Source organism: Nicotiana sylvestris, chromosome 12 (assembly GCF_000393655.2).
Source record: "Nicotiana sylvestris chromosome 12, ASM39365v2, whole genome shotgun sequence".
NCBI classification, from domain to species: Eukaryota; Viridiplantae; Streptophyta; class Magnoliopsida; order Solanales; family Solanaceae; genus Nicotiana; species Nicotiana sylvestris.
The window spans coordinates 115,971,870-115,991,407 of record NC_091068.1 but is presented as its reverse complement, the minus strand read 5'-3'; the positions used below and the strand labels follow the sequence as shown (position 1 = coordinate 115,991,407).

Below are 19,538 nucleotides of genomic sequence, written 5' to 3'. Positions count from 1 at the left end.
GGTGCCTAGGGCTAGTTTTATTAATAATAAAAGAAAAAAAGAACCACATAGGAAGAGTACAAATAAGGGGGACAATAGCACCAACAGTGTTGCCTCTATGCCTTGGCTATATAATCACTCATATGCGCCTCACATTACCCTTATGGCAGCCTCATGTAGATGAGTCATGGTGTAGCTGCCGGCAAAGTCTCACGAGGGCATATAATCTCACAGCCATTTGGATATCTTTCCAAAGGCATAGGACAAGAGCAATACAAACTGGGCTAAACCTTACCTTACTAATCTTATCGAAGCATCTATCCATATTGGATGGAGCCTTCGGATGTGTTTTGGGACAACATGACGAGACAGGAAGAAAATAGCAGGCCATATATTACTTGAGCAAGAAGTTCACACCCTATGAAGCACAGTATTCTCTGCTTGAACGCACTTGTTGTGCTTTGACCTAGATAACCCAGAAATTGAGGCATTACTTCTGTGCTTACACTACATACCTTATATCTAGGATCGATCCTATGAAGTACATATTTTAGAAACCCATGCGTACTGGGAAGTTGGCTAAATGGCAGATACTATTAAGTGAGTTTGATATCGTCTATCTAACTCAAAAGGTGGTCAAGGGACAAGCATTGGCAGATCACCTTGCTGAAAATCCGGTGGGAGGAGAATACGAACCCTTGAAAACGTATTTTCCTAATGAAGAAATATCATTTGTAGGAGAAGACATTACCGAAGCATATGATGGTTGGAGGATGTTCTTTGACGGAGCCGCAAATTTCAAAAGAGTAGTCATTGAAGCAGTTTTGGTATCAGAAATGGGTCAGCATTATCCGGTATCTGCTAAGCTCAAATTTCCCTGTACCAACAATGGCAGAATATGAATCCTACATACTAGGGCTCAACATGGTAGTCGACATGAACATTCAAGAGTTATTGGTAATCCGTGATTCAGATTTGCTTGTGCACCAAGTACAAGGAGAATGTGCCACCAAGAATTCCGGGATATTGACATATCTGCACCACGTGCAGGAATTGAGAAAGAGGTTTGCAAAGGCAGAATTCCGACATGTTCCCAAAGTTCAGAATGAGTTTGCCGATGCATTGGCCACTTTGTCATCTATGATACAACATCCAGATAAGAACTACATTGATCCAGTTCCGGTAAGGATCCATAATCAGCCAGCATATTGTGCCCATGTCGAGGAAGAAGCCAATGGAAAGCCTTGGTTCTATGACATCAAGGAATACGTATCAAAAGGAGAATACTCGGAGCACGCAAATCACACTCAGAAACGCACGCCCCGAAGATTGTCAAACCACTTCCACAGTGGAGGAAACTTGTAAAGAAGAACTCCTGATTTGGGTTTACTAAGATGTGTTGATGCAAGGGAAGCTTCTAAGCTACTTGAGGATGTGCATGCTGGGACCTGTGGTCCACACATGAATGGTTTCGTCTTGGCTAAAAAGATACTCAGGGCAGGTTATGTTTGGATGACCATGGAGACAGATTGCATCCAGTATGTCCGCAAATGCTTTCAATGTCAAGTGCATGCCGATATGATAAAAGTTTCGCCGAACGAGCTCAATGCAACAAGCTCACCTTGGCCATTCGCTGCTTGGGGAATGGATATTATTGGTCCGATTGAGCCCACGGCTTCAAACGGACACATGTTTATTCTGGTAGCCATAGATTACTTCATAAAATGGGTAGAAATTGCATCTTACTAAGCTGTAACCAAGAAAGTCGTCGCAGATTTTGTCAAGGATCGTATTGTCTGCCGATTCGGAGTTCTTGAGTCTATTATTACTGACAACGCCGCCAATCTCAACAGTGATCTAATGAAAGCTATATGTGAAGCTTTCAAAATCAAGCACAAGAATTTCACAGCCTACAGACCTCAAATGAATGGAACCGTAGAAGCCGCCAACAAAAATATCAAGAAGATACTAAGGAAAATGGTAGAAAACCATAAATAATGGCACAAAAAGTTACCCTTTGCTCTACTGGGGTACTGCACCATGGTTTGCACATCAACCGGGGCAACTCTCTACATGTTGGTTTATGGTACCGAAGTTGTCATCCCAGCCAAGGTAGAGATCCCTTCTTTAAGAATCATACAAGAAGCTGAACTTAGCAATGCAGAGTGGATAAGGAGTCGATATGAACAATTGGCCCTTATCGATGGAAAAAGGATGAACGCAGTGTGTCATAGCCAACTTTACCAAAATGGAATGTTCATAGCTTTCAACAAAAGAGTAAAACCAAGACAGTTCACACCAGGGCAGCTTGTATTGAGGAAAATCTTCCCAGGCCAAGATGAAGCCAAAGGGAAATTCTCTCCTAACTGGCAAGGTCCGTACATGGTTCACAAAGTACTAACAGGAGGAGCACTCATACTTGCAGAAATGGACGGAGAAGTCTGGCCAAAACTGATCAATTCAGACGCAGTCAAGAGATACTATGCTTAGATTTACATTTTCTCTTCTGATGTAATTGAACTATACTTGACCTGATTCCTAATTAAGAGGGGATACGTAGGCAGCCTTATAGGTTTGGTCATATTATAATAAAATTTTCATTTCCCCCTAAGATCAGAAACTGGGACAGAATTTTGAGGAGGGTCCTCAAAATTCTGGAGCAAGTCCAGCAAACGCCAACATGTGTTAGGAAGTCAGTAATCAGTCAAGAACTGGGGCAGAAATTTTGAGAAGGATTCTCAAAATTCCGGAGAAGGTTCAGCAGGGCCCGTCATCCGCAAATAGTTAAAAATCATCTACCAAATTGGGGCAGAATTTTGAGGAGGACCCTCAAAATTCCAATGTAAGATAGCTGCAATGCCTTTGAGACGTGTTACAATCACTAGTTCATCAAAATTACTTGATATATCAATACATTTCCAAAAACAACTCTATTTTTATCAATAATTGCATATTTTCCAAAAATGTTCTATTTCCATAACAGTCAGGTGCTACCTAGGGGACTCGAAGGGGATTTCAGAATGGAGCAGGGCAAAGCGAGCCGACAGAAGCACGAACCAACCTCCCCTCACAGAACTTACAATTTTTCTTTGAACGTAAGCACGTATGACGTAACGATGACATCCGCAGATATATGCACGTAGCGCGATTACTGTCAATCAAGCTATCAGACACTGAATATACATCTTCAACCAAGACATATGCTACTTTTACTCACTACTTGATCCCTACTTGCATGAGTCTAATCCTTGACTCTCTACTTGCATGAGTCTAATCCTTGACTCCATACTTGCATGAGGCTAATCCCTGCCTCCCTACTTGCATGAGGCTAATCCATGTCTCCCGACTTGCATGAGTCTAATCCTTGACTCCCTATTTGCATGAGGCTAATTCTTGCCTCCCTACTTGCACGAGGCTAATCCTTGCCTCCCTATTTGCATGAGTCTAATCCTTGCCTACCTACTTGCATGCGTCTAATCCTTGACTCCATACTTGCATGAGTCTAATCCTTGACTCCATACTTGCATGAGGCTAATCCTTGCCTTCATACCTGCATGAGGCTAATCCTTGCCTCCCTACTTGCATGAGTCTAATCCCTGACTCCACATTTGTATTTGGCTAATCCTTGCCTTCATACCTGCATGAGGCTAATCTCTGCCTCCCTACTTGCATGAGTCTAATCCTTGACTCCATATTTGCATGAGGATACTCCCTACCTCCCTACTTGCATGAGTCTAATCCTTGACTCACTACGTGCATAAGGCTAATCCCTGCCTCCCCATTTGCATGAGGCTAATCCTTGCCTCCATACATGCATAAGGCTAATCCCTGCCTCCCTATTTGCATGAGTCTAATCCCTGACTCCATGTTTGCATGAGTCTAATTCCTGGCTCCCTATTTGCATGAGGCTAATCCTTGCCTCCCCATACTTGCATGAGTCTAATCCCTGACTCCATATTTGCATGAGGCTAATCCTTGCCTCCATACTTGCATAAGGCTAATCCTTGCCTCCCCACTTGCATGAGTCTAATCCTTGACTCCACACCTGCATGAGTCTAATCCTTGACTCCATGAGGCTAATCCTTGTCTCCACACTTGCATGAGGCTAATCCTTGCCTCCATACTTACATAAGGCTAATCCTTACCTCCTCACTTGCATGAGTCTAATCCTTAACTCCACACCTGCATGAGTCTAATCCTTGACTCCATGAGACTAATCCTTGCCTCCACACTTGCATGAGGCTAATCCTTTCCTCCACATTCGCATGGGACTAAGCAATGTCCCTTTTGCACAGATATTGCTCTATTTAATCTATCTGCTTTCCTATCGGGCTAAGCTCTGCCCTCCATTTTACTAAGCCTTGCCTCTTAACATCATATTATTGCATATCATTGCTAAAATATCGCCAATCTATCCGAAGGCATCATAGTCTAAACGCATCATCCTCATAGCCGGAAGACACCATGTCATGGCCTGAGGATCTCTCGAACTTGCATATCATTATTCAAAGGCATCATGGTTTAGAGGCACCATTTTCATGGCCTGAGAACACCATTTCATGGCCTGCGAATCCCTCGTTAAAAAATTCATGGCCCAGGACATCATGGTCCAAGGACGATATCTTTAACCATCCAAAGACAACCTTCATGGTCCAAAGGGAATCTGCATCATGTTTAAATTTTCGCAAATACGTTTGTAGCATCTTTTATCTACAGGTAATCAGTAAGCAACCGCTATCCTAGTAGGAGCAATCTTGCTCCGATTCCCTCAACTATCTCGATCTTTAACCACTCATCGCAATCGTTTGCGTATCTCGTGTCCGTTTTTGCAATAATTTCATCGGCATACTCCGCGGATGGATCCAGAACTACACATGGCCTGATTCCTGTAAAACCAGGGATATGTAGGCAACTCAAAAACCGGAGTTCAGCCTCCGTCTTTCAAAACATCCCGTCTGGTCTAAACTTGCCATCATTTCTTTACCCGAAAACTCTTTCATCCTTCCCGGGTAAATAGGGGCAGTTGTTGATACCCAATTTTTCCTTATATATTTTAAACATGCATAAATACCTTCAAAATAGCATATAAATGCATATATAAGCATGCGCAAGGCTTTTATAAACTTTTCCATAATTTTAAGGATTTAAATTGATTTATTTCCTTCTCTTTTATTCATAAAATCCCCAATAATTATTTCCTAAATTATTGTTATGAGGATTTAGTCATTTAATTCCTATATTTATGCCAAAATATTGTTAATATATTTTTTATGCATTTTTATAATTGCATTTGGTATTTGTTTAAGCTAAATTGCATATAATTGCAATATTAGCCCATTTAATATATAATTACGTTTCGTACGTGTAAAAATGGTCCATATATTTTTAAAATGATAAATATATATTTTAAATTATTTTGTTACATAAAATTATTTTTCAAAAATTGTTTATTATTTATTATAAATTAATATAGGGAAAATTGGCTATTTAAACTATAGCCAGATTTGGCTTTCAATTGTAGCCTAAATCGAACCCAATACCCAACCCAATTTCAAGCTAAATTACCAACCCAAACCCTATACACACTTACCCAACCCAGAAACCGTTAGATCATGGTTTGAGGCCCGTATTGTTTCTTCCTTTTTTAATTCTAAACAACCCCTAACCCTAATCATTCTCTACACATCGCTGCCCTTAAATCCTCTCATCTCCTCTCTTCTCTCAACCTAACCCTAGCCTCCTTTCAACCGCCTCCCTTCCCCGGTCTTCTCCGGTGACCACCCTTTGACCCCTAAGCCTCCAATGACTTCTCCATTGCCATGCTCATCTTCTCTGAGGCCTTCAAGGGCCCTAAGCCATGCCGACTTGCATCTAGAGTTTGCTATTTTGGCTGTTCATAGCTACTCCGGTGTGATTTCTAGCAAAATCACACTGTATTTGTTACGATCTTTGAGTTTCTAAACAGGTTCTTCCATCTCTACTTGGGTTTCTTCTGAAACCCTAATTTTGTTTACATCTCCTAGATCTGTGCTATTTTTAAACGATTCGAGTCTGTTCCTTTTACATTTTACACTGTTCTTGAACCTCTTTTACAAAAAATCATCGATTTCAAGTTGTTTTCACTTTCTTCTAAAGTTAGGGTTTTTTCGGAACTTCTTCTACACTTTGTTTAAATTGATTTTTATGTTTAAACTTTTATCTTTTGCATATCTCGACTGATTCTATATTTTTACTACTTTTTCAACTCGCCTATGTTAAAATCCCTAATATTTCTAGATTTTCTTTGTTTAGTTCTGTGTGTTAGCATGACTACTCGATTCTTATTAAGTTTCTGTGGTTACCTTGCTTCGAATATGTTTTACTGTGTTCTTAGCGTAACTTATACCACCTCTATGTGATTATATTCATCTTGATTGTTCAAGACTTGCCTCTTTATGTCGATATTCTTGACCTTGCTTGTTTGTTACGTCTAGTTATTCTTACTCTATTTATATGTTGAGTATGGAATCATAACTTCCTCTTGATTGATTCTGATTTCCTTATTTTATGGTTTGATTGAAAGATCTTCTTTTAAACCCTAAATTTCTACCTCGTCTGTTTAAATTAACTGATTCTCCTACCTTATTTGCTATGGTACTTTATTCTTACTGAACTATTTCTTTAATAGGAGCTTTCTGAACTTAGCCCTAATTGTCTACCCTATACTTACTGAATTTGAATCTTTCTTTATTAGTTGTATACTAATCTCTTTCCTTATTTATCATTTGTTCTTACCGTTTGAGTTAATTCCCTTGACTTAAGGGGAGTACTTGCCTTGATTTCCTGACTGACTGATTCTAAGTTCCATAATTACTAATGAACTTTGATTTTTTTTACCTTATTTGCTACCTGCTTTCGAGCTATAAATACCTCAGTCTTTCGTTAACACAACACACTAACACTCTTAGTTCAAAAGCTCTCTCTCACCCTTAAATTTTCTGCTCTCTCTTTGTGCTACTTGCTACTGCTCTAAGTTAGCCGGCTGCAAGCCAAGACTAACCATTGTGTTCTCCTGTTCTTTCACTTTGCTTACTGTCCTCCATACTGTTATGTTCTAGTTTCAATTCAAAGTTCCAACAACAATATGATTCTTTTATTGTTTCAGTTCATCCTATTTCTAGTTTGCTTCTATTTGTGCTTTTGTTATGAAACTTGTAGTTGATGTTTACATTATTAGCATGTTATATACTTCCCTTCCTTAAGATCAATATATTACCCCCTCTATGTGTTTCTGAGCATGTCTATACCAATTATCACTTACTTGTTATGTGCTTACCATCATATGTCCTATGTATTCCCAAACCCCTTGACCCCTATTTGTGACTACTGAACCCGCCTTGATGCTGTGACTCCTGGCTGTGTATGAACCTGTCCTAAGGTGTTGTGTTTGGACTTCTATTCATTTCTTCAATCTCTTTTCAAACAGTCTCTGTGTTTTACTAAATTACTTTCAAACAGACTTCTTTTTTAATACAGTTTTTCACTAAAACCTTCAACTTGTGTCAATCACTTTCACTCTACTCCTAGTCAATAAGTTCTACCCCCTCCAATATGTGTACTGCCATGGGATCCGCTTGAGAACCCTCTAAACTCTGCATACTGAAGCTGGCCTTTCCACACTGTACTTGTTCAATCTTTGGTTACTAAGTCTAGGTGTAAGCACTGCTCGGGATCATTGAGATCCTTAGGGAACTTTAATGCACCTAGACTCTAACATTGTCTATGGAATTGAGGCATTTGAGGCCATTGGAGGGTTTGGACATCTGGGCCTAATCGAAGGCTCCCTATAGAATAACTTCTTATTTTCTTATTTACTTATGTAATTCATTCATTGGCCTGTAATAACTTGTAAACAAATATTGGGGTATTTAATGAAGGGGATGTGTAGATACATATTTATGGGGTAATACAGGTAGAAATCATGCTCATAGGACTTCATGTCTAAATTTGATTGCTTTACCAAGTAGAAATCATGCTCATAAGATTTCATGTTTAAATTTGATTGCCGTACTAAGTAGAAATCATGTTTATAGAGTTTTATATCTTGTCATGTTTAGAAACCATGCCTATAGGTTTCAAATAATTCTGTAATGGAAATCATGCCTTTAACGTCTTAAAATCAGATTAACTAATAGATGTCATGCCTATAAGACTCAATCCAGAATATGGCAAGTGTTTATGTATGTTTTCATGTATGCGTGTCTTAAATCAGCCTAGTTAATAGATGGCATGCCTATATGATGTAATTTAACCACAATTTTGTTACATCAGTGTTTATGTATGCCAGCAAGCCTTTAAAATCAGTATCAACGCTAGATATCATGCCTATAGGAAGCCATACTCGAAATTCTGCCTGTCAATCTAAACTAGTCTGAATAATTCAACTTGGTCCACGCCTAGTTCACTTCTGAATTGGTAACTCTTCCTGAAACAAGTTCTTTTAAACTGCCTCAATCTATCATTAGATAGCATGCCTATAGGTCTTAAAGAAGTCCATTTCCAAACCTGCTTTTTTCGCTATAAATATAGCCATCAATACTCCGCGTATAGGCAAGCCTTTAGGGCGTTTCCAAAACTGCATCTCTGAAACTATTCCTATTGCTTAATGTTTTCTGATCCTAACAGTTTTTTTAAAATTGATAGGCAACTGCTAGTGTTATCACTTCTGAGTCTAAAAAGAAATCGTTTGTCTTCTGCATATTCGCCTAGACATCCTGCCTTAAGATACTGTCTAATAAAAGCCGTTAATTGTGCTTGAGTCGTGTTGTTTATGTGCTTGTTTGAGAAGGAAACTTTGAGCCTCTAATTGCTCCTTTTTATGTACTGAAAGTCCTATGTGTTTTGCTTGCCACCTTAGAATTTTCACCTTTAAGGACTTAGGGGTCCGTCTAGAACCACCTATAGGTAGAGGTCCTAACTCCCTCCAGGACCATTAGGAAGGGCCAGGTAGCAGTACACAATAGAGATCGCTGACCAAACACTCGCTTTGCATGACCACCAAGGAGATGTGAAGGGTAGATATGGGATATGATGACTACACGCTAATGTCACGTGTAGCCCCTCATTGAGGAGTGGTTACCGGACATTGTGTGGGGTGATCCTATAGGCTAACCAACATAGGACCCCTCCTTTAAAAAAATTCCCTTTTTATTTAAATCTTTGTTTTACAACTTGTCCAAATCTTTATCTTATTACTTGAGTTATCCAACGTGCTTTACTTGCAACCTATTTGATTCAACTGTTTACTTGTAATGGACTAATTTGTGAATACAAGTTTGGTCGGGACCCACAGTTGTGGACCAAGAAGGGTGCCTAACACCTTCTCCTCGAGGTTACTTCGAGCCCTTACCCTAATCTCTGGTAATGCAGAACGACCCAAGAGTTAATCACTCTAGGTGCCCTAACGCACCATAACTCGTTAGGTGGCGACTCTTCAAACATCCAATTCTCAAAAGGAAATGAGTTATCACACCACATGGAATGTCGAAACTCGTACCTCTCCCTGCGAGGGGGGAGAAAAAGGGGGCGCGAGAAATGTTAGAAAGGAGACTTACCTTGCTCCGAATGTTACGCCCCGCAATATTACATCGATATTACGTCCCGCAGTATTATATTATGATGATGTTATATCCTGCAGTATTATATTATGAAGATGTTACACCCTGCAGTATTATATTACGATGATGTTACGCCTTGTAGTATTACATTACGATGATGTTACGCTTCGCAGTATTATATTACAACGTTGTTACACCACGTAGTATTATATGTGAGATTGTCGTAAGATAATTGACCTCAGTTAAATGACAAGATTATTTGGAGATTATAAGCATTATGCTATTTCAAACAAATGATGAGTAAATTTATGAAGGTGGGAAGGTAAGCAAATCAAAGAAAATGAATTTAGTCGAAATTTGACATTTTGGAATAAAATACAGCCCAATCTAAAATACCTGGTACTTATGGACTAGTACCATACAAGGTATCACACGACCATAATAGTAAGGTGTATAAAGTGTATTAAAAGTAAGTAGTATTTTAAGTATTTTAAGATAATTCTTAATTAAGTGAATATTTGGTTAATTATAAATTTTTGGGGGAAGATTAGCAATTAATTAAGGTGTTTGGTGGATAAGATTAAGTGGGAACACCACCCCAAACATGGCAGCAAGATAAGGCTTAATTAAGTGACTCTTAATTCACATTTCAAGATGGCACCTTATGAGAAATTGGTAGCGTAGTCACCCCCTAAAGTCGGGCCCACCTAAAGGTTGAAGGTAACCTTTCTAAATTCACTATGAAATTGCTCACATCTTAAAGGAATATTTATGTCTCTACAAAGTGAGTAATGAAAGGTTCAGCAAGTATGATACAAATTTTGGCATGACAACGTGAGTTACTTCATCATATTCATACAAGACTACAAAGTAACAGATATAATTCAAGGATTTATATGATCCCTTACAATGTTAGCAACGTGATTTTGATACAAAAAAAATAATACGAGACTACGTAATGTTATAGCAACGGGATTTTGCGATTCTAAGGGAGTATGATGCAATCTTTCTCAAAGAATATCATACGGATTTTTCCCTATTTCAATCCGCCATCACATGTTTTGTCGCAACCAACGTGTATTGGAGGGATTGTCAATAGAATTGGATGAGGTATGTTAAGGCTATCCCTTCTTTCTTTTTGTCATGATCCAAGTAATACAAATGAAACGAGCGATGATTTTGCCCATAGCGTTGATGATTTTGCCCATAGCGGCCGAGATGATATGATGGGATGCCCTCAGAGGCCTTATGATGTTATGAAACATGTAACTATGCACGACATGACATTCATAAGCATATGCAAGACAATATAATTATTTCATGAATTACAGAGTTATCCAGACTTACAGGTTGAATCATTTACTCTATATTTCTTCCATGCCTGTTATGTACTTATTTATGTGCCTTACATACTCGGTACATTATTCGTACTGACGTCCATTTTGCCTAGGGACACTGCATTTCATGCCCGCAGGTCCCGATAGAAAGGTCGAGAGCCCTCCAAATAGGCTATCAGCTCAGCGGAAGATGTTGGTGCGCTCCATTTGCTTCGGAGTTGCTTGTTTGGTTAGTATGATTTAGACGTGTACTGTTTGGTATGGCGGGACTCTGTCCCGACCTTTATGAAAGTTATGTATTGTTAGAGTCTTGTAGACAGATGTCATGTACGTAAAATATTGTATGGCTTTGTTGGCCTATGTTTAGTATACAAGTGGTTATTTTGGTCTTATAGGCCGTATGTCTTATGTATAAGTTGGTATCACATGTTGTATTCTACTTATCTCACGGTAGCCTTCCGGCTAAATTATCTATGATAGTATGACATGAAAAGATATGCTATAATGGTACTTGGCTAAGTAAGGTACCGAGTGCTCGTCGTAGCCCATCAGTTTGGGTCGTGACACCGAAGTTCCATAACCGGCTCCCAAGCCCTTCTGATGACTCAAATTGTTGCACAACGCTCCAAAACTAGCCAATAAGTATCCAAACCCATTAATATATGCTCAAATACCCATTATAATCCAATTTATAACAATTTCTAACCCCGATCGAAAAGTCGATAAAAATTACCCTCGGGCCCACGTGGCCGGATTCCAAAATTTTTCGAAGATAAACTTTACCCATAACCTCACGAACTCAAATATATAATCTACTCTCAATTTCATACCCAAATTCGTGGTCAAAATTTAAAAATACCAATTTCTAGGTTTTCTACCAAAATTCCAAGTTTTCACTAATTTTTCATGAATTTCCATGTTAAAATATAAATATAATCCAAATATTTAATTTGTAATATGTGGGAATCACTTACCTTGACATGGATGATGAAGATGGAGCTCCAAAATCGCTCATACGTCGGCTCCCATGGAGGAAATGAGATGAAATAAGCCAAACCCATTTTTTCAAGCTTATACACTGCCCAAGCGATCCTTCTTTGCGTTCGCGAGCCCCCCATCGTGTTCGCGATGAACAAAATTCTCAAAAGTCATTTCCAAACTCTTCTCAGATAGCCTTTAGTATAATGACCATAACGTTTTTTACAAAACACAAAATGACAAATGGTTTAATGTTTTGAAAACTAAACACCAATATCTAAAATTTTCATGTTTTGGCCATCTCCCAGTTCCTTATAGATTTTGGGATATAAGCTAGCAAAGTTAGCCCTATGCAACACAGATGTCTTCTTTATCTTTCCAGATAGCCTGTAGTATACTAGCTATAACTTTTTGTACACAAATCCAAATACTAAGTGACTTGCTTTTCTGAAAACTAGACACAAAGGGCTACAACTTTTATTTTTGGATCATCTCCAAATACCTTATATATTGTGAGATATGAGCCTCCGAAGTTAGACCTGCATAACAGAGATTTTCTTCTTCGCGAACGCGAGAATCACTTCGCGAACGCGAAGAACATAATCCCCGAAGCCAAATCCTTCTACGAGAACGCGAGAGGATCATCGCGAACGTGAAGAACAACACCAGACACCAGCATCAGCTATACAAAACAACCCAAAATGATCTGAAACCACCCGAAACACACCCGAGGCCCTCGGGGCCCCGTCCAATCACACAAACCAGTCCCATAACATAAAACAGACCTGCTCGAGGCCTTAAATCACATCAAACAACATCAAAATCATGAATCACACCCCAATTCAAGCTTAATGAACTTTAGAACTTCAAACTTCTATATTCAATGCCAAAATCTATCAAATCACGTCCGATTTACTTCAAATTTTGCGCACAAGTCACATTCGACGTTACGGACCTACTCCAACTTTTGGAATCGGAATCTGACCCCGATATCAAAAGGTCCACTTCCGGTCAAACTTCTCAAAACCTTGAATTTCTAACTTTAGCCAAATGACTCCAAAATGACCTACGGAGCTCCGAATCAACTCCTGAATGCGCTCCCAATACCAGAATCACCATACGGAGCTATTCTCAAACTTGGAATCCCAAAAGGGCATTGATAACACTGAAATGCACTTCAACCCAAACTTATGAAATTCTTCCAAAAAGGCTAACTTCCACAATAGGCATCGAAACTTTCCCGGGTCATCCAAAACCCGATCCGCATATACGCCTAAGTCCAAAATCATCATACGAAACTCCTGGAACCTTCAAATCACAATTCTGAGGTCATTTACTCAAAAATCCAATCGTAGTCAATTCTTCCAACTTAAAGCTTCCGAAATGGGAATTCTCTTTCCAAATCAACTCCGAATTCCCCAAACTTCAATTCCGACCACGCGTACAAGTCATAATGCGTGAAGTGAAGCTGCTCATGGCCTCAAACCACCGATGAATCCGCTAGAGCTCAAAATGACTGGTCGGGTCATTACATTCTCTCCCACTTTAACATACGTTCATCCTCGAACGTGCTGAGAATTGCGTTGGAGTTGTTTGAAGTTACTATTTAACACCTCGTGCACCTACCCATACTACCACAACTCAGTTGAGCATATTAGCTCGATTAAATCTGAAGATATTCTCTTTTGTTCAAGCAAATAAGCTTAGATCCCAATTCCAACATCCGAAATTCTCTGCTAGGCCTGCTTCCAACATATGAATACCGTATCAATCACCACATGTTGTACCAGAACATGACTACATACCCTTTCTGAATCTACACCATGCACCACATCATTCACAAGATCATAATAACACTCTTTGATCATAATAGCCGACATTTCCCGAATTCGATGCTCACAATGCACCCCATGACGTATATAAGTCATGTTCCGACTCTTGCAATGCCGCCACAACGGAAGAGATGTGTAAAATTTCATAGCCAACTACCGAGTCAACAAATTGTTGAGTTTATACTCCTGACAAGACACATTACCTCATTCTGAATCGAATAATGGTATTTGCTCTTTAATATACTTCATATAATCCGATCGCACTGATCCTAGATCCAATAATCTCGTATCACCGAATACGAGCTGCTCAGGCAACAAGCCATCCCAAACATGACCAAAAAGTCTCACATGGTGCCACAATATGCCAATAAGCTACAAACTTGAATGTGATACATAAGGAAAACGAACTCTGGAAAGGGCTACTCAACCCACGTAACTAATTAGACAACCAAAAAGGTGCCATGAACCTACCTCAGAAAATGAGAAGCAAAACACACAAAATAGAATATAGGGGACTGCACTCAACATCATACTGTTGCGGCGTGCAACCCGATCCAAACAACATACCCGTGGCAGCGTGCCACCCGATCCACTCATAAAATCTATATAAGGAGATACATACCGAGCTAGAGTGCTCATTACTACAAACTACTGAATATCGGCCACAAGCACGCTAAGTGCATAATACCATCCGTGGGGAGGCAGATAGCGCCATACGCTACAAAACTCAAGCACAATTGAGGTGTGATATATGATCTGGATCTCAAGAGTCATCTTGCTCACATAATACCATCGCTACACGAAACCTCAACACATAAGAAATTTATCAAGCCATTTCACAACTCACACGGCGCAATATAATATTACATGAAATAGCCGACGAAGAAACAACATCCAGTATCCAAATACTCCTTCATGAGGAGCGCTATGTTAAAATGAACACATCTGGCTTGATATAGAGCCCATATTCATATTTAAATCCATCACATACCTCAAGCCGATTCTGATCGCACTGTACTAGGCTAATAACCTTTCAAGGGTCCACAATAACATCTCCTTCCCATAACTCACAGGAACAACCATCATAACCGGAGTAAACCTCCGCAGTGCACAACCTAATGAACTGAGTGCCCTCCAGGCATAATTCCTCAAATTAGAGATATTACCTCAATCTTCATACTTGATTTAAATCTTCAACCAATCAAGTGACTACATGTCACACTTATACAATCTTCCCGTGAGGTACGTTCCCATGACCTTCTGCACTAGAAAACAAGTCTGCACATCCATACCACTGGTCACACTGATGTTGTAAAGCATATCAAGAACTCGTAACCAAGATGCAAAGCCTCTGACACAAAATACCGATCTCAGGTGACGCTGAAGACAATACCAACTTACTCCAAACATCCAAATCCTCTTCCTGCTCATCCGAGCTCGTGACATCCTTGTCAAACACTAAACTGCAACCTTGATCCTCATTTCCAAATTTCATATTGCACCTAACAAGCCAATATGCGATAGTACAAGAATTTTACCATAACTCCTGAACCACTAATATGGTAAACACTTCATCACATAGAAAGTCTTTACTTAACTCATTCCAAGAGGACCGTAGAAACACGCGAATAAATTCTCATAACCGTAGGACATTCAAATCCTCAAGTAGTGGTCTAAACCACCATAACCCTTCCAGGATCTGCCTACACATAACACACCATAATACTTGAATACTCCCAATTAAAATCAATTACGGCGGCCGTCGAGCCTCGCACGTACCGCCACCACTATGCCAATTCAACCATGGCTAACCAATCTAATTTCTTCTAATTATCCTTAACTTGCCTTAGAATAATAATAGCTCCATTCCTTACATCACCAACCTAAATCGGCACTCACCTTGAGTGATCCCATTCCACGAGACCACATTGTCTCTAAACCCATTCTGATAATTCCTCTACGAATCCAAAGTCATTTTCTCTGATTCCTCCAAATGCTACATTGCAAACCGAAAATATCATAGAATATTCCGAGCCTCTTATCGCAATCCGTTGCAAATACTCGATTCTTAACCATACTGGGGGCTTGAATCCTTAGGCACTGCATTTTTAACCTTTGAATTCGCTAGGACCGTTGTTGAAAGTCACCCACTCTAGCTTGGTCCTGAGTATAATCAACTCCAAGGCTCCGCTGGCACATGAACACCCATCTCAATGAAGTGCCTGACTGAATCACTTCCCTTGTAAATCACCTCTGTACGAAGCATAAATCCTGAATCTTCCCAAAGCCCGAACAAGAATCGATCAGGCCATTTATAACATACATTTCTCAAATCATTTGCTCAAATTACCTCTGATATTCTTTTCCCTTAGCTGTAATAACTCACCAATATGCCGATAACCTGAAAACTCATAAGTAGACAACCATGCAACCCAATCGTAGGCGGTGGGACTCTCCCACTTAGCTTGAAGATACTATTACACAACTCTGGAACCCACCAATATTCTTCCTTCATTGATGATATGATCTTGCACAACCATCTCGACAAATTCCTCGAAATCCTTCTGTTAGCATTTCCCGAACATTCTGAATCTATAGCAACATTCACATATTCGACCTTTTACTAGATAGCCAGTAGAATCCTTCATAAAAACTCCGTCAACACCATGTGGCCGCTAACATGCTCACAGGAGATAACCCACCTGTGGAATTACATGCCGGCATCTCCCAACGACGATGTACTACATGATTACTACGAACTCGGCAACCCATCCTGAGCCCATGCTCATTCACTAGCTGTACAAGTCCATTCGCTCCTTATGGACATCAACTAAGTGTGCGACAATACCTTCAAATCCAAAGTCATGTTTTATCCTTCTTCATATCAAGAGACTCCCTTCTGTTGCATCCAATTTCCCGCCATAAAATAGCCAATATTTCAAATTAAGCCCATAGACCCTATCACCGTCCACCAAAATTCCCAAGTCATTCCCAGCTTTCCTCAAGGTATGTAGTTATCCTGCCACTGAACCCATATGCTACTCTGCCACTCTTGGCCTCCTAGAAAACTTTACCACTACAAGGCACCTCCTACATGTGCTTCCTCATCCTTCGATGCCCAGTTGTTGCCTTAAATAAAAAGCTATCTCTGACAATCGCTTTTTTGGCACCATCTCATACTACCCTACCCCGAAGGCAAATTGATGAAGACTATAACACCGGCGAATTCAACAAATCCAATCAAGGGCGACGACAACACACTATTGATGAAAATTCTACCATACTCAGAAATAACAAGTCTCGTTACTCCATCAACCCAAACCTGAACATTCATAGTCCGGTTGCATTTTCTCTGCCGGAATTAAAATACTGAATCTCTGAATCATGCACTTAGTAAATCTCCTTTCAAGTCATTCACTACCCCGACACACAGGCAACATCCTACCGTCACATCAATATTGTGCGATAACCAATCATGAGCATCATAGCAACCTGTGCATGACCTCAAAGCTCTCACAAGTGCAACCACTGAGTTGAAATGACAAAATATCCTTCCGCAAGGCGACGACAATAGCCCCAATCAACTCTATAGGGAGAACATCTCGCACTACATTCGCAGTACCATTACAATTACACAATTCCTGATGGATAACAAGCGCCTATCGTCACATAAGATTGAGTAGGAAAGAAATAAAAGCATAGGCCTCAAAGAATTCAAACCGTACGATAAGGAATCAAGAAGGGAAGTGCTCCTAACAACCCTGTAGACTCTTGAAGATAAGTACAGACGTCTCCGTACTAATCCGCAAGATTCTACTAGACTCGCTCATGACTCGTGAGATCTAGGGGAACCTAGTGCTCTAATACCATGTTGCCACGATCCAAAATCCATTTAAAGGCCGTGATGACACCAGACACCACTGTCAGGCAAGCCAACACTAAGAAGTTAGTTGAATTCTCATTTTAGTATTTTTGAAATCATAAAGTTTCCTTCATTTTCACTAGTAACAGATAAACTTTATAATTTAAATAATAATCTTTTCCAATTTCAACAATGAATATCCCATAATCACCCCAGAACCCGGTGTCACAAGTACATAAGCAATTTCTAGGAGATAAAATGTAGTACAATGACTGTCCGGAATACAAATTTGGACAGAAAAGAAAATACAATACTCTGAAGGAGACTCTGCTGGTTGCGGGTCGTCTCGAGAGATACATCTCACCTAAGTCTCCGTATCAACCATGCCATTGCACCCAACTAGGCCGCTAGACAGACACGTGCATATGCAACAAAAATGCACAGCAAGTGTAGTATGAGTATGAAAACAATGCGTACCCCGTAAATATCCAGTCTAACCTCGAAGAAGTAGTGACGAGAGGTCGACTTCGACACTTACTAGTGATCCAATAATAGCAGATACAGTAAATATGTGAATAAATATGAAACAGAGTAAATATATAAAACAAGCAAGTATAAAATACGTGGTACAATTCCTCTCTCTACAATTTACTCAAGCTCTCAACTAGCAAGTCCCTTCGTAACCGGAGCATATATGTAGATATAGTGGATTTCATCAAAGAGGTTGTCATAATCTAAATCAAGGAAAACACCCTCAGATGCACTGCTTCTTGGCAAATATTACGCACGATTCCATGAGGATAATATATATATATATAGGAAATGCCGAGGCGTACGGCCCGATCCAACATAAAAGTAAATTGTGCACTACCGAGGGTCAAACGACGCGGACCATAGATGCATCTATTAACATGCCTAGGCGAACAGCCCACTCCCATGAGAGTGTGGTACATAAATCCTGCCGAGACGAACGGTCTGATCCCATAAAAGTAGTAGAAGGAAATACCTCGCTCGCGAATCATACATGTGACGCGGTCAAATATAAATTTAAGGAATCACCCCACTCGCGGATCATACTTGTGACGCGGTCAAACATAATTTTAACATCTAAATCATATCTCTTTCTTGCTTCTTTTTAAAATAAGAAAAATTCAGCTTGTAGCTTTTTGAGGAAATTACCCCGCTCGCGAAACATACATGCGACGCAGTTACACATAGATTTTCTTAAGCTATTATAATATTTCTCAATTTTTTTTCGAAAATACAAAGTTCAAATGACACATTTTAAATCTTATATTCTTCGATTTCACTCCTTTCAAAATATTTAATAAGCAAACTTAATCTCGCTACCTCTCAAGTCAGGAAATAAATATAAATCAATAACAATATCAACAAGACATGATGTAAGCCTAAAACTACCCGGACATTGGCATATCTAGTAGCTACGTATGGACTCTCGTCACCTCATGCGTACGTAGCCCCCACAAATAGAAGCATATAATCATTTAATTCACCTATGGGGTTAATTCCCTCTTACAATCTTAGAAAGGAGACTTATCTGGCTCCGAAGTTCCATAACCGGCTTCTAAGCCCTTCCGATGACTCAAATCGATGCACAACGCTCCAAAACTAGCCAACAATTATGCAAACCCATTAATATATTCTCAAATACCCATTATAATCCAATTTATAACAATTTCTAGCCCCGATCGAAAAGTCGATAAAAACTACCCTCGGGCCCACGTGCCCGGATTCTAAAAATTTTCGAAGATAAACTTTACCCATAACCTCATGAACTCAAATATATAATTTATTCTCAATTTCATGCCCAAATTCATGGTCGAAATTCAAAAATACCAATTTCTAGGTTTTCTACCAAAACCCCAAGTTTTCACTAATTTTTCATGAATTTCCATGTTAAAATATAAATATAATCCAAGTATTTAACTTGCAA

At 39.6% G+C, this 19,538-nt stretch overlaps 1 protein-coding gene across 1 annotated transcript; it reads left to right on the top strand.

Annotated features, from left to right (window-relative positions):
- Window positions 1-867: 867 nt before the first annotated feature.
- Window positions 868-1,344, top strand: LOC138883582 (uncharacterized). The gene has a single exon (XM_070164277.1). It carries the CDS (start codon window positions 868-870, stop codon window positions 1,342-1,344), a length of 477 nt encoding a protein of 158 aa, XP_070020378.1.
- The last annotated feature ends 18,194 nt before the right edge of the window (window positions 1,345-19,538 follow it).

Excerpts from the sequence above, each read along its gene's own strand:
- LOC138883582 (XM_070164277.1), top strand. The coding sequence starts at position 868 with ATGGCAGAATATGAATCCTACATACTAGGGCTCAACATGGTAGTCGAC.